This window comes from Pseudophryne corroboree, chromosome 8 (genome assembly GCF_028390025.1).
Source record: "Pseudophryne corroboree isolate aPseCor3 chromosome 8, aPseCor3.hap2, whole genome shotgun sequence".
In the NCBI taxonomy this organism is placed as follows: Eukaryota; Metazoa; Chordata; class Amphibia; order Anura; family Myobatrachidae; genus Pseudophryne; species Pseudophryne corroboree.
Genome location: NC_086451.1, coordinates 134201273 through 134214586, shown reverse-complemented (window position 1 = coordinate 134214586; position 13314 = coordinate 134201273). Strand labels below are relative to the sequence as shown.

General features: G+C 46.4%; 1 protein-coding gene across 1 annotated transcript; it reads right to left on the bottom strand.

Annotated features, from left to right (window-relative positions):
- Window positions 1-1185: 1185 nt before the first annotated feature.
- On the bottom strand, window positions 1186-4571 carry ZBTB26 (zinc finger and BTB domain containing 26). Its single transcript, XM_063936941.1, has 2 exons — window positions 4393-4571; window positions 1186-3633 (listed from the first exon to the last, which is right to left on the bottom strand). Exon 2 carries the CDS (start codon window positions 3558-3560, stop codon window positions 2349-2351), a length of 1212 nt encoding a protein of 403 aa, XP_063793011.1. The 5' UTR covers window positions 3561-3633; window positions 4393-4571; the 3' UTR covers window positions 1186-2348.
- Window positions 4572-13314: the final 8743 nt, after the last annotated feature.

The window sequence follows — 13314 nt, the reverse complement described above, 5'->3', positions numbered from 1 at the left end:
TTTACTTTCAAGGTGTGTGTCTTATGTTTTTATTGGGGTATTTTTTTAGTAGTAGTACTACAGGTACCAGCGGGCCCGGTTTTCCTCCGCATGCTGGTACTTGTGGTTCTCCAAGTACCAGCTTGCGGGGGAGGCTTGCTGGGACTTGTAGTACTGCTACTAAAAACAATATTCAATTTTTGTCAAAAAGGCTATCAGCCTCCCATCCGCAGCCCTTGGATGGGGGGGGGGGGACAGCCTCGGGCTTCACCCCTGGTCCTTGGGTGGCTGGAGGGGGTGGACCCCTTGATTGAAGGGGTCCCCACTCCTCCAGGGTACCCCGGCCAGGGGTGACTAGTTGGTTATGTAATGCCAGGGCCACAGGGACCTAGATAAAAGTGTCCCCCGGCTGTGGCATTATGTATCTGACTAGTGGAGCCCGGTGCTGGTTTCAGAAATACGGGGGACCCCTACGCTTTTTGTCCCCCGTATTTTTGGAACCAGGACCAGGCGCAGAGCCCGGTGCTGGTTGTTTAAATATGGGGGAACCCCTATCATTTTTTTCCCCATATTTTTTCAACCAGGGCCGGCTCAAAGAGCCCGAGGCTGGTTTGGCTTAGGAGGGGGAACCCCACGCATTTTTTTAAAAAAAATTAACACTTTCCCACCCCTTCCCACAGAAAAACATGCACGGATCTCATGGATCCATGCATGCCTATCCAAACACGGGGAAAAAAAGCAGGTCTGTTTTTTTTTAGCACTTTTTCACGAATTGTATTTCAGCACGGCAGTGTTTGGCTATTGTCGGCAGTGTTTGTGATTTGCACTTTTTAGTAAATGACCGATTTCTACCAAATTGCAGGCGTATTTGACCGATGGCGTATTGATTCGTAATTTTTTCCTAGGACTTCCAAAATATTACGAATGCCCTCATCACTGCCGTGATTTGAGTTTAGTAAATTCCCGAGATGACACTTTGATGAAAAAACACCATCTCGGTCAAAATCGGGACCTTAGTAAATATACCCCTTTGTGTCATCTCTTCTAGGGGTAGACTATTCTACCCAGTGTAATCCTACGCAGTGTGCCTAAAATGGCTGCCTCACCTGGTACCTTGTGAGGGTGAAATAAACAACCCGTGGCAGATATTACTCAAAATACCTACACCAATCCTGTATTATGCTTACTCTGCATTCTAGATTTTATTTTTTGTCTGTGTGGCTTGTTTATTACTGTATTACTTAAATCTTCTGTACCGTGTACATTTGATGTTTTGATGCCTGTAAAGCGCATTGTGTCCTGTTGAAGAAAGAGAGCTATATAAATAAAATTATATTATAAAGTATGAGCGGCCCCCCGTCCTCCCCCGCCTCGCTCAGCACACATCTTTTACATGTATAGGGCCCTTAACCCTTATATTTTACCTCAATGCCCTTGGCTTCCCATTTTAGTGACTGAAGCTTAGGAATCATGGCCCTCATTCCGAGTTGATCGGTCGCAAGGCGAATTTAGCAGAGTTACACACGCTAAGCCGCCGCCTACTGGGAGTGAATCTTAGCTTCTTAAAATTGCGACCGATGTATTCGCAATAATGCGATTACTAACTACTTAGCAGTTTCAGAGTAGCTCCAGACTTACTCTGCCTGTGCGATCATTTCAGTGCTTGTTGTTCCTGGTTGACGTCACAAACACACCCAGCGTTCGCCCAGGCACTCCCACCGTTTCTCCGGCCACTCCTGCGTTTTTTCCGGAAACGGTAGCGTTTTCAGCCACACGCCCCTGAAACGCCGTGTTTCCGCCCAGTAACACCCATTTCCTGTCAATCACATTACGTTCGCCGGAGCGAAGAAAAAGCCGTGAGTAAAAATACTTTCTTCATAGTAAAGTTACTTGGCGCAGTCGCAGTGCGAACATTGCGCATGCGTACTAAGCGGATTTTCACTGCGATGCGATGAAAAATACCGAGCGAACAACTCGGAATGAGGGCCCATGTGTGTTTGAGTGGGAACATTTATACTGAGAGTGAAGGAGTAGATGGAACAACTACACTTCTGAAGTATCAAAATACAGAAGCATTTGTTAATGTACAATGGGAGGTGAAAATAAAGAAGAAAAGATTAATAGGCTGTCGGCCACAGATAATAGGAACATGTACAGCACAACACAACCAGGTTAGAGTCCTCCTCTGCAAGCTACCCATCTATTGATTTGTTTATGCCAACACCGTCATTTACAACATGAACCAATAAGACCTCTCATATTTCTGATCAATAAAGGTTACTGAAATCTCCAACATTAAACCCACTGTGTAAAATCCCAAAATGCAGAAAAAATTCCCCTTTTTTTATGTGTAGACTCGGAGTAATTATTTAATTTCCATCATGAGCATAAGTATCAAAGTCCATACTGACGTCTTGAGTGCTCCTCTCGTGGGCATTGTCAAAGCTGTTTTTGCCATGAAGCTGTTTAAGGTGTTTCCTCAGTACAGGTTTGTGTGCAAAGACCATATCACAGTAGTTGCATTTGTGAGGTTTGTCCCCACTGTGCAGGTTCAGGTGGTCCTGAAGAGAACATTTTTGGGAAAACGTTTTGCCGCATATCTTGCACTGAAAAGGTTTGATGCCCGCATGTACCCGCATGTGCCTGTGCAAGTTGCCTTTCTGTGTGAATGTTTTTCCACATAGTAAACACATGAACAGTTTGTGCATTTTTAAATGGTTGGCATAATTTTCTAAATGGCGAAATACTCTAGTGCACTTGGGACACTGATGATGCCACTGCAGAGTCTTGTCCATAATCCTATTGCTTGGCCCAAAAAGTTCTTTAACAGATGGCCCCATGTTGTCACTGCTGTTATCAGACACTGTATAATTATGTGTAGGGTTGCTGTCTGTCTCTACAGCTCGGTTTTCTACAGTAGAATTAATAAGGGAATGTTGAGGCTCCAAGGAATGTAAAGTAGTTGGTTCCGAGGACATATATTGGCTTTGGCTTACCTTTGCCTTGTCACTAGATGCTTCGCCTATAGACTCAACCTTGACAATCTTAATGTCATCATTGTCTAGGCTGTCTTCAGAGTTGCTGGCAACTGGAGAATCTGGCTGCAGGGAGTCCTCCGTTTCCTCTTCTGGCTCTAGAACTTCTGCTGCTCCTGTGGTTTCTTCTTCTTCAGTCTTACTTTCTGGAGTTTGCCTAGGCTTAATGAACTTCCACAAGGCCTGTGTGCATCTCTCTACCACATGACTCATCTGCAGAAAGCTGGCAGCTGTTAAGTAGTTGACAAGCTCCATGTCAGGGAACTCAAGGATACCAGTATAACAGGACAGCAGCAGATGTTTGCCGGCTTCGGAGTTCTGCAGTATGGAAATATGAACTTCCTGGGAATTACTGAGCAGGAATTGGTCCCTTAAATATGGGGAACCAGCTGCAAACACCACCCTGTGTCCTGGTACCTTAACATCATCAATATGCACAGTGACATCACAGAATTTGCTCTGCTCTCTCAGAGCATTCATTCTTCCCAACATGGAGTCCCCATGATTATCAAGTTTGAAGCGGAGGATTCCCGATGTCTCACACATGTTCGGTTCTGTAGCTTTGAGGACCTATCCCATCAGGCTATCACATACACAGCATGGTTGATTTCAACATCATCTGAAAAAGAATTGAAAAAGTAACACTCAAAAATACAAAGCATTTAGTAACCTGTAATTTCCACACTATTAACATTAGCAAACTTATACAGTGGGGAGGAAAAAATAAATAAAATTCCAAAACCTTTATTTTATAGCATAATTTCACAACAACCAACCAATAGATGCTAAACACTATTTACTTACATAAAATGTCCATACTTCCATAACACACAAAACCTACACAGTTCTTTTAAATACATTACTAGCAATCTTAATTCACTATATACTGTGGCATCTTAACCAAACCCACTAAAGGACAATACAGTAGAGTATGATTCAATTAACTGACGGGTTTACATTTCCAAAGTCTGCCCAGAACATGATTTCATGTTTTGCTATTTAATCACATCAGCTTCTATGACTATGAAAATGTAAGACTGTTTATAGTTAACTTTGTAATTAAAAGTCAAACACCAAACATTAAGTTAATGCTTTTTCATCATTAAATGCAGCCTAAACTCACTGCCAATCATATCCTGCATTATACAAACAACACTTCCATACCTGCCAACTGGATGACCTTTCAGCGTGTTCTGATTTTCCCAATTACTTACCGATTGCAAAATATAGCATTAACATTAACTAATTAATCCAGGCTAGTTGACTACAGCTGGGAAACAAGTGGGAAAAGCAGGAAAGGGAAGTACAGTATGAGACTGAGAAGAGGAGTCAGCTGTGTAAGCCTACCCTCTGATTACTGTCCTTTGAAGCCACTTACTCCTGACTGTCTGTAAATGCACACCATGACCGGCTTATTTATGTTCCTCTCCCTTGAAGCTAGGCAGAGACATCATACAAAGATCCATCCTTCCTCAGTGCACAGCAACTGCTGCCTCCAGCCACAGCTTCTTCACACTCACAGTCGCACCGGAAATTGCATCATTGTGAAACTCCCCCCTCCCTCTCTGTTATCTGTGTTTACAGCCAGCTGTCATGTGATCTGATCAATCAGTGCTGCTGCTGCTGCTGCTGCTGCTGCTGCTGCTGCTGCTCTGTGTGGTGGTGCATGCGTTTGCTTCTGTCATATTCTCTGTCATTATAGGTGGAGTCTGGGCAACAGTCACAGTCAGATAATACACTGTACCTCCCAGCCAGGGGGGACTGTGATCTGACTGTTAAGTTGTACCAGGTCAGCCGTGGAAAAGCCACTACAGTACTGTACATGTATGTAACTTACACATCTGCGCTGGAATCATGTTACTATTTGTTACGATGCTGAAGTTAGCTTCTTATTCGGCCAGCTTCTTATTCACTTCTTATTCACTTCTTATTCGAGCTCCAGCTTCTTATTCAAAAAATTTAGTTTTAAAAGGGTTAACTAGTCTTGGGCCATAAATTTGACACCTGAAATCAACAGAGGGTGGTCACTTACATATCACCCACTGGTAGTTTGTTTTGCCCAACGCTGTTTTGGGCATGAAATACACTGGCAAAGTGGGCACACACACCATATTTTACCATTTTGAATAAGTAGCTGTAGTTTTGCAAGGGTTAACTAGTCTTGGGCCACAAATTTGACACCTGAAATCAACAGACAGTGGTCACATGCATGTGACCCATTTGTATTTTGCCTGGCCCAACGCTGTTTTGGGCATGAAATACACTGGCAAAGTGGGCACAAACACCATATTTTGACATTTTGAATAAGTAGCTGTAGTTTTGCAAGGGTTTACTAGTCTTGGGCCACAAAACGGATCCTCCTGGGGAGGACGATGATGGCGAGTCCTGGGCTGCTGGACCCGAAGGAGGCCCCGGGATTTCTGGCCTGCATACAGCCGTGGAAGTTCCAGCATTGGGAGATTCGGTCAGTGTGGCAGCCCCAGTGATTGTGGACCCTGTGAAGAAACAGGATCCCCAACTGGTGACCCCCAAACCACGGGACTCTGGCTCTCCAGGTGAGGAAAACCGGGGGGGGGGGGGGGGGGGGGGGGTGATAAGGCGAAGGTACCTGCCTGTGGTGAAGCGGGGGATGCTGTGGTCTTTGATAGCAGCTCAGAATCCTCTATGGATGAATATGTGAATATGAGCCTGGAAGAGTTAAAAACGGAGCAGTCTCGTTTAACCTCTCGTCTTTCCCTCAAGAGAAGGAAGCGAAATACTTGTAGCAGTCGTGAGAGAGCTCTCCTAAAGGATGAGATTTGGGAGCTAATACTAGCCTGGCTGCAGTAAAGGAAAGAATTAAAGTGTTATGTAATCTGGCTCTTTCTCAGGAGAAAGAAGTGTTGATAAAGTCCTTACCTGAGCAGGATTGTGGGGGCAGTAGCAGGTCGGTCCCAGCAGTTTCTGTGGCTGCGTCGGCATTGTGTCGTCAGTTTCTGTCTCAAGGGAAAAAGGAGTTGCAGGAATCTCTGCCTGAACAGGATGGCGGTGGCGGCCTGGTCCTGGCAAGTTCAGTAGCGGCATCAGAGCCTCCAGTGGAGTGTATGGAGGTGGGAGTCCAGCCTATGGAGAAGGAAGTGGCTGTCGGGAGCTGTGATGGAAGTGATGTTTCTAAGATCGTGCATGATGCTGCAGATATCGTGGAAAGGCCAATGATGGCAGTATCTGGTGGCTTCCAAACGGGGGAGGCGTCTCTCCTGGAGGGAGTGCTGGGTGGTGACGGTGCGGGGGGCGTGGCGGTTGCTGGGGTCTTGGCGGATGCTGGGACTCTTGTGACAGTCGCTGCTCCCTGTGGACTTGTCCCCGAAACACTCGCCTCTAAAGTTGCAAGTGTGGGTGCGGCGCGGCCCGTGGTTGATGCTGAGGCTGGCCATCCCTGTAAGTCTGCAGTGGCTAACTCTGGCTTAGTCGCCGTGGTGGCTGCGGGAGGCGGGGCCAAAGACGCATCAGGTATGACATCGCAGGTGACATCATTACCTACATCGATGGGTGTTTCAAAGTATGAAGCCATGCCGAAAGAGGGGCAGAGATTGGCTCAAGGACTGCCAGCTGTAGATAAGAGCAAATTAACCCCTGAAGAAGTTATGTTAGTAGAAACTGTATATGGTAACATGGATATGCCGGTGAGGGCTCTAGCAGCTGTGAATTTGTTTCAGGCGAACCAGGTCAGGATGACTGGTGGGGTGGGGAATGTGGGAATAGGGGCTTGTAGTGGTCTGGCACCTGAAGGGCTCCCTGTAACTCCCTCTGAGGTTAGGCCGGGTGCTGGTTCATATGCTAATTCTTTGGCTGCTCCTGGTCGGCCGAGTGCTGGTCCTCAGTTCGGGGTGAGTGGAGGTCAGCCTATAAAAAGAAGAAATGTAGTGCAGTTCAAATGGGTAGGGGATGGGGAGGCTCCTTCGAAGTCGGAGTTCTTAGGTATGATCTTCTCACTGGGGTTTGAGGCTGCAGATCTTTTTGCATGCATTCACCCAGTGAGAACTCCAGATTTCGACCTGAGCTTCCTCTCCCTGAATGACCTGCAGGCCTTTGGCTCCCGTTGGGAGAAAAACAAGATGAAGGAACCATATTGTTTTTTCAAAGCCCATACCATCACGAGGCAGGACAGGGTTAAGATCACTGTGTTGGTGCGTAACGAATCACTGCCCCCTGCTGATATTACATATTGGTTGTCTAGGTCTTGTACAGTACTGTCTCCTTTGGTAAAGTTTGATCATACAAGGGGGGTCTGGGGTGGTGCCTATTCAGCCTTTGTGAGGTTACACCAGGTAGGGGCTGAGACTAGACACATACCTTCCGCCGCTTACATTGGCCGTGATCGACACCAGTGTTTTTACCCTGGGCAACCCAGAACCTGTCATAAGTGTGGTTACTTCCGTCACCTCAGTAGCGATTGTGGGGTGATTAAATGTGCTTTGTGTGGCCAGTTGGGGCATGGGTCCCGGGAATGCAGCAAGGTCAGGTGTAATCTTTGCGGTACAGTTGGTCATCCCTACAGTCGATGCCCTAAGGCTTCACATAATTATAGTGCAGGGGTGGAAGAAGTGGTGCCAGAGGTTGGTCCTGGTCGAGAAAGTAGCGTACCTGTTACTGTGCAGCATCAGGACATCTCGAAGAGAATAGTAGATGGTGGGAAAGAGAAGGTTCAGCCTGAAAAGGGGGAGGCATCCTTTCAGATCGTCAATAAAGGGAGGAGGAGGAAGCCTAAAAAAAAGGAGGCAGATTTTATTTGCTCAAATAGGTTCGATGTCCTGTCTTCTTCTGATGATGAAGAAGAGGGGGAGGTGGTCATGGTTGGGGGAAAAGAATTAGTTTTTGTCCCAAATGTCTCAAAAAATAGAAAGCCAAAGCAGGCCAATAATCTGTCAGTTGCTGGGAAGGAGGTTGTAGCTAAGGATAAACAGGGAAAAATGGGACAAGGTAAAGGCCAAAGCAAAACTAAGCACTTGGAAAGAAATGGTTCTCAGGGGGAGCTGGAGTGGGACCCTGTGGGGATAGAGTTGAGCCAGGCTGTAGGATCCCTGTTAGACGTGGTTGAAGTAGCTCAGTGTCCAAAAGGGGAAGTCCCTCATTCTTCAGATGAGGTGTTGGTGGTTGATGAAACTCCTGGGTCCCCTGGTGGGGGTGGTCCCGGAGGCGGCTCCTTTATTAGTACCCCAAAGGCTCCTGATCCGGATCCTCCCCCGGACGAGGTGGTAAAGGTGGAGGGGTGTGTTGTTGGGGAGGGAATTGGTAGGAAGGGGTCCGAGAGTCTACTTAGTGAGACTGTGGTCCCTGTTGCTGATAGTGTGAGTGAGGAGGAGGGGGAGGAGGAAGAGATCTCCCTGTCTGACGAGGATGCTATCCCTTTTGGGGTGGCATGTAAAAGAGTTGGATCCTCGGAAGAGGACTCTAAAAGACAAGCAAAGAAAAAGTGAATGGGATCCTACTTCTATAATCCAAGAAACATGGATCCCCAACCTATGCGATGTGCCACCATTAATGTGGCTTCCGTGTTTTCCGAACGAGCTCGTTTCTTGGCCTTTGATTTTTTCAACACGGTTGATGTTGATTTTTTATTTTTGCAGGAGACCAGGATAGGTGACCTGGCCACACTTCATCGGGCCAAGGGTCAGTGGAGGCGTGGGCCTTCCCTCTGGTCTCTTGCGGCCGAGCCGTACGGTGGGTTGGCAGTGCTTTTTACTGATATGGTAAACGTGCACAGGATTATAGAATTACAGGTAGGTAGGTGCATGGTTTTGGATGTCAACCTGAGAGGACATGACCTGAGATTAATAAACATCTATGGGCCCCAAACAGCTTGGGACAGGAAATGTCTTTTCAGGGAGATAAAACCGTTTCTCTTTACGGCCCGGCAGATCATCTTTGGTGGTGATTTTAACACCGTCATTAGGCCAAAAGATAGGGGAGTCACAAAGATGACCCTGGGCTATGATTCCAATTTTTTAGTTAGCATGATTAGAGAGGCTGGTCTTGTCGATGTGCATGTTCGCCATTTCCCAGACCTCACTGGTTTCACCTATCATTGTGGTAGCCGTAGTTCTAGGATAGATAGGTTTTTTGTTAAGGAGTCCTCGAAAACTTTGCCTCCTGAGACAAAGCCAGTAGAGTTCTCCGACCACGTTTTTCTGTGTGTTGCTTTGAACGTCTCAGAAACCCCTCAGAAAGGGCGGGGCCTTTGGCGTTTGAATTCTGGGCTCCTGAAGGAGGAGGGAGTTAGACAGTCCTTTAGAGACTTTTTTCAACTGCAGGAAACACTTCTGGAGGCTGGTTGGAGTAGATCTGAGTGGTGGGAGGAGTGTAAAAAGAGGACTCAAAGGTTTTTTCAAAGGCTGGTAGCCAGGAGAAACTTGACAAAAAGATGTATCTACCAGAGCCTGAGAAAGGAACTAGATTTCTTGATCTCTGGGCGTGGGGATTGTGGGGAAATCTCCCGGGTGAAGGCTCAGATGAGAGAATATCAGTATGATCGTCTGGCTTCTTTGATTTTGGAGAGGGATTATGGAAAATACCACTCGCCTGATCCCTACCAGAGTTGCAGAAAATCAGTTGATTTGAGGGAGGTCCGGGGCCTGTTTGATGACCAGGGTACTCTTCATGGAGACAGGGAGGGTATTTTGGGAGTCATCAGGTCTTATTACTCCGACCTTTTGTCTGAGCAGCCACTCATTAGAGAGAGAATGGATCGGTTCCTGGGGGAGACACCTGGGCTTGAGCAGCTTGATCCTTCTTTTGACTCTTTGGGGAATGATGTGACAGTGGAGGAGGTCAAGAAGGCTATAGACGGTTTGTCTATAAAAAAATCTCCAGGCCCAGATGGGTTAACATCTGAATTTTTTAAAGTTTTCTCGGACATTTTGGCTCCTCATCTTGTAGAGGTATTTAATGAAAGCCTGGGTGAGGGAGTGCTCCCTCCCTCTATGAGATCCTCTGCTCTCATATTATTGTCTAAAGGTAAGGACCCAGCCCGTATTGAGATTTGGCGCCCCATCGCTCTTCTCAATACGGACAGAAATATTCTGGCAAAGGTACTCTTTAATCGGCTGATGGAAGTTTCCGGGCTGTTACTTTCCCCGTCTCAGCATTGCACTGTAAAGGGTCGAAGCACCTTTAGTGCTGTCCTTGGCATCCGGGAGGCCGTGGAGCAATGTCGTGCTGAAAAATGGGGTAAGTATTTGCTGGCATTGGACCAGTCCAAGGCTTTTGACCGGGTTAATCATCAGTACCTGTGGGCTGTGCTGGAAAGGTATGGTCTTCCAGTAAGGGTGGTAGATTGGCTACGTGTCATTTACAATCAGGCTGAGAGCTTCCCGCTTGTCAATGGTTGGGTTGGGCCCACGTTTTCGGTTGACTCGGGTGTCCGTCAGGGGTGTCCCCTGAGCCCCCTTCTGTACGTATTCGCAATTGACCCCTTTGTGCGGAGGATTGAGTGCAGTACTGTTGCAGGGGTGCAGCTGGGCCCCGGGCTACCACTGAGGGTGGCGGCCTACGCGGATGACGTTACTGTGGTCGTGTAGTCTGTGGCAGAGGCGCATGACATGGAACGTCTTATCTGCGAGTATTCTGAGGCTTCGTGCTCCAGGATCAATCAGGACAAGTGTGAAGCTTTCTGGATGGGGGAGGAAGGTGACGAGTTTGCCCTTCCGGATAGTCTACCCCGCGCCAGTCCAGAGATAACAGTTCTAGGTATTAAATTAGGCCGTGGTGATTATGCCACTCAAAATTGGGATAAGAGGCTGGAAGATGCTACTAGAAAGGTGCAGTCCTGGAGAGGGTGGCAGCTCTCTTTCAGGGAAAGGGTTGATTTGTGCAAAACCTACTTGGTTCCGCTTTTCTTGTATGTCAGTTATGTGTGCTTTTTGACACAATCTTTGTGGACCAAGATGTATTCTTTATTCTTCCTGATGTTATGGGGGAATAGAATGAATCTGGTCAAGAGAGGGATCACCTACAGATCGAGGGAACAAGGGGGGCTGTGTATGGTCAACCCTGTAGTGTTTTTCGCTACAACTTTTTTAAAGCTTAATCTAGGGAGTTTGTTTCTAGAAACTCCCCCTTGATGGGTAGAAAGTTTTAGGGCCTGGGTGTCTCCCTTCCTCGGGTTATGGATGGATGGTGGCCGAGTAAAAACCCTTGGAGTCCGGCATGGCTACCTCCCGATCTACGTTATACTGTGCTTGAAGATGACAAGGCTTTGGGGGCTGGAGGTGGGTGAAGTCAAAAACTTCCCTAGAATGGAGTTGGAGAGAAGAATTTTACAGACTCACTTCTATGCTCCGCTGTCGTTAAGGGACTGCCCGGGCAGTGTCTGCTCAGATGGGTTGTCTCTGATTAATTCTCAGAGAATCCCACTGAAGTTCAGAGATATTGCCTGGCTTTCCTTCCAAGGGAGAATTTATGTGCGGGGTAATCTCAAGTGCCGATGATCGTGGTTGCCCACGTGAGGAATGTCTAGGGGAGGAGGAGACAATGGACCACTTCCTCCTTGAGTGTCCCTTCAATATAAAGGTTTGTAAAGCGGTTTCAAGGGCCTTACGCATCCCGTGCCTTTCGGGGCATAGCTACCCTGAGTGGGTTTATGGGACGTTCAAAGGGTATAAAGGATATGATTTAACCACAATTTTTTTAGTTAGTTTAGCAGTTAGGTTTCACACATGGGGTGCACGGTGTCAGGTTTCCCTCAGAGCAAAGGTCCTCCCCTGTGAAGTGGTGGTGGGAAATATTCTACACGAGATTAGGGGGATGATGGATATGGACAGGAGGAGGTTGGATGCTGTCGAGTGGTCCAGGCTCTGGCGCCAGTTGAAACCCCCTTGAGTGGGTAGCAGAAATCCTTTTCTTGTTCATCTTTTGGCTTTCTGTTCTTCACCTCCCCATAGATTTTCTTTTTCTGGTTCTTTTGTTGAGACGGTTTACATGTGGCTAAAAGGTTTCATTCATTTTTTCATTGCTTCTGGTTATGATGTGTATTGTTTGTATAGTAGGTTGGTTTTGTCTAGATGATATATGTTAAGCTGTACTGGCAGTATGTGCAGCCATACAAGCTTTGTTGATTTCTGTTTGGTTAGCTAGACAACAATTCAGTGTATACTGTGTGTCTTGTTTTATGAATTTTACCATATTTATATAATATATGTTGCAATTTTCTTAATAAAAAGATACCCACTTGTATTTTACTTGGCCCAACGCTGTTTTGGGCATGAAATACACTGGCAAAGTGGGCACAAACACCATTTTATAAATTACCATTTTGAATAAGTAGCTGTAGTTTTGCAAGGGTTAACTAGTCTTGGGCTACAAATTTGACCCCTGAAATCAACAGACAGTGGTCACATGCATGTGACCCATTTGTATTTTGCCTGGCCCAACGCTGTTTTGGGCATGAAATACACTGGCAAAGTGGGCACACACACCATATTTTGACATTTTGAATAAGTAGCTGTAGTTTTGCAAGGGTTAACTAGTCTTGGGCCTAAAATTTGACACCTGAAATCAACAGAGGGTGGTCACTTACATATCACCCACTTGTATTTTTCCTGGCCCAACACTGTTTTGGGCATGAGATACACTGGCAAAGTGGGCACACACCATATTTTGCCATTTTGAATAAGTAGCTGTAGTTTTGCAAGGGTTAACTAGTCTTGGATCACAAATTTGACACCTGAAATCAACAGAGGGTGGTCATTTACATATCACCCACTTGTATTTTGTTTGGCCCAACGCTGTTTTGGGCATGACATACACTGGCAAAGTGGGCACAAACACCATATTTTACCATTTTGAATAAGTAGCTGTAGTTTTGCAAGGGTTAACTAGTCTTGGGCCACAAATTTGACCCCTGAAATCAACAGAGAGTGGTCACATGCATGTGACCCACTTGTATTTTGCCTGGCCCAACGCTCTTTTGGGCATGAAATACACTGGCAAAGTGGGCACAAACACCATATTTTGACATTTTGAATAAGTAGCTGTAGTTTTGCAAGGGTTAACTAGTCTTGGGCCACAAATTTGACCCCTGAAATCAACAGAGAGTGGTCACATGCATGTGGCCCACTTGTATTTTGCCTGGCCCAACGCTGTTTTGGGCATGAAATACACTGGCAAAGTGGGCACAAACACCATATTTTGACATTTTGAATAAGTAGCTGTAGTTTTGCAAGGGTTAACTAGTCTTGGGCCACAAATTTGACCCCTGAAATCAACAGAGGGTGGTCACTTACATATCACCCACTTGTATTTTGCCTGGCCCAACACTGTTTTG

Bases quoted from the DNA above. Each gene is read 5' to 3' on its own strand.
- ZBTB26 (XM_063936941.1), bottom strand. From the start codon at position 3,560: ATGTGTGAGACATCGGGAATCCTCCGCTTCAAACTTGATAATCATGGG.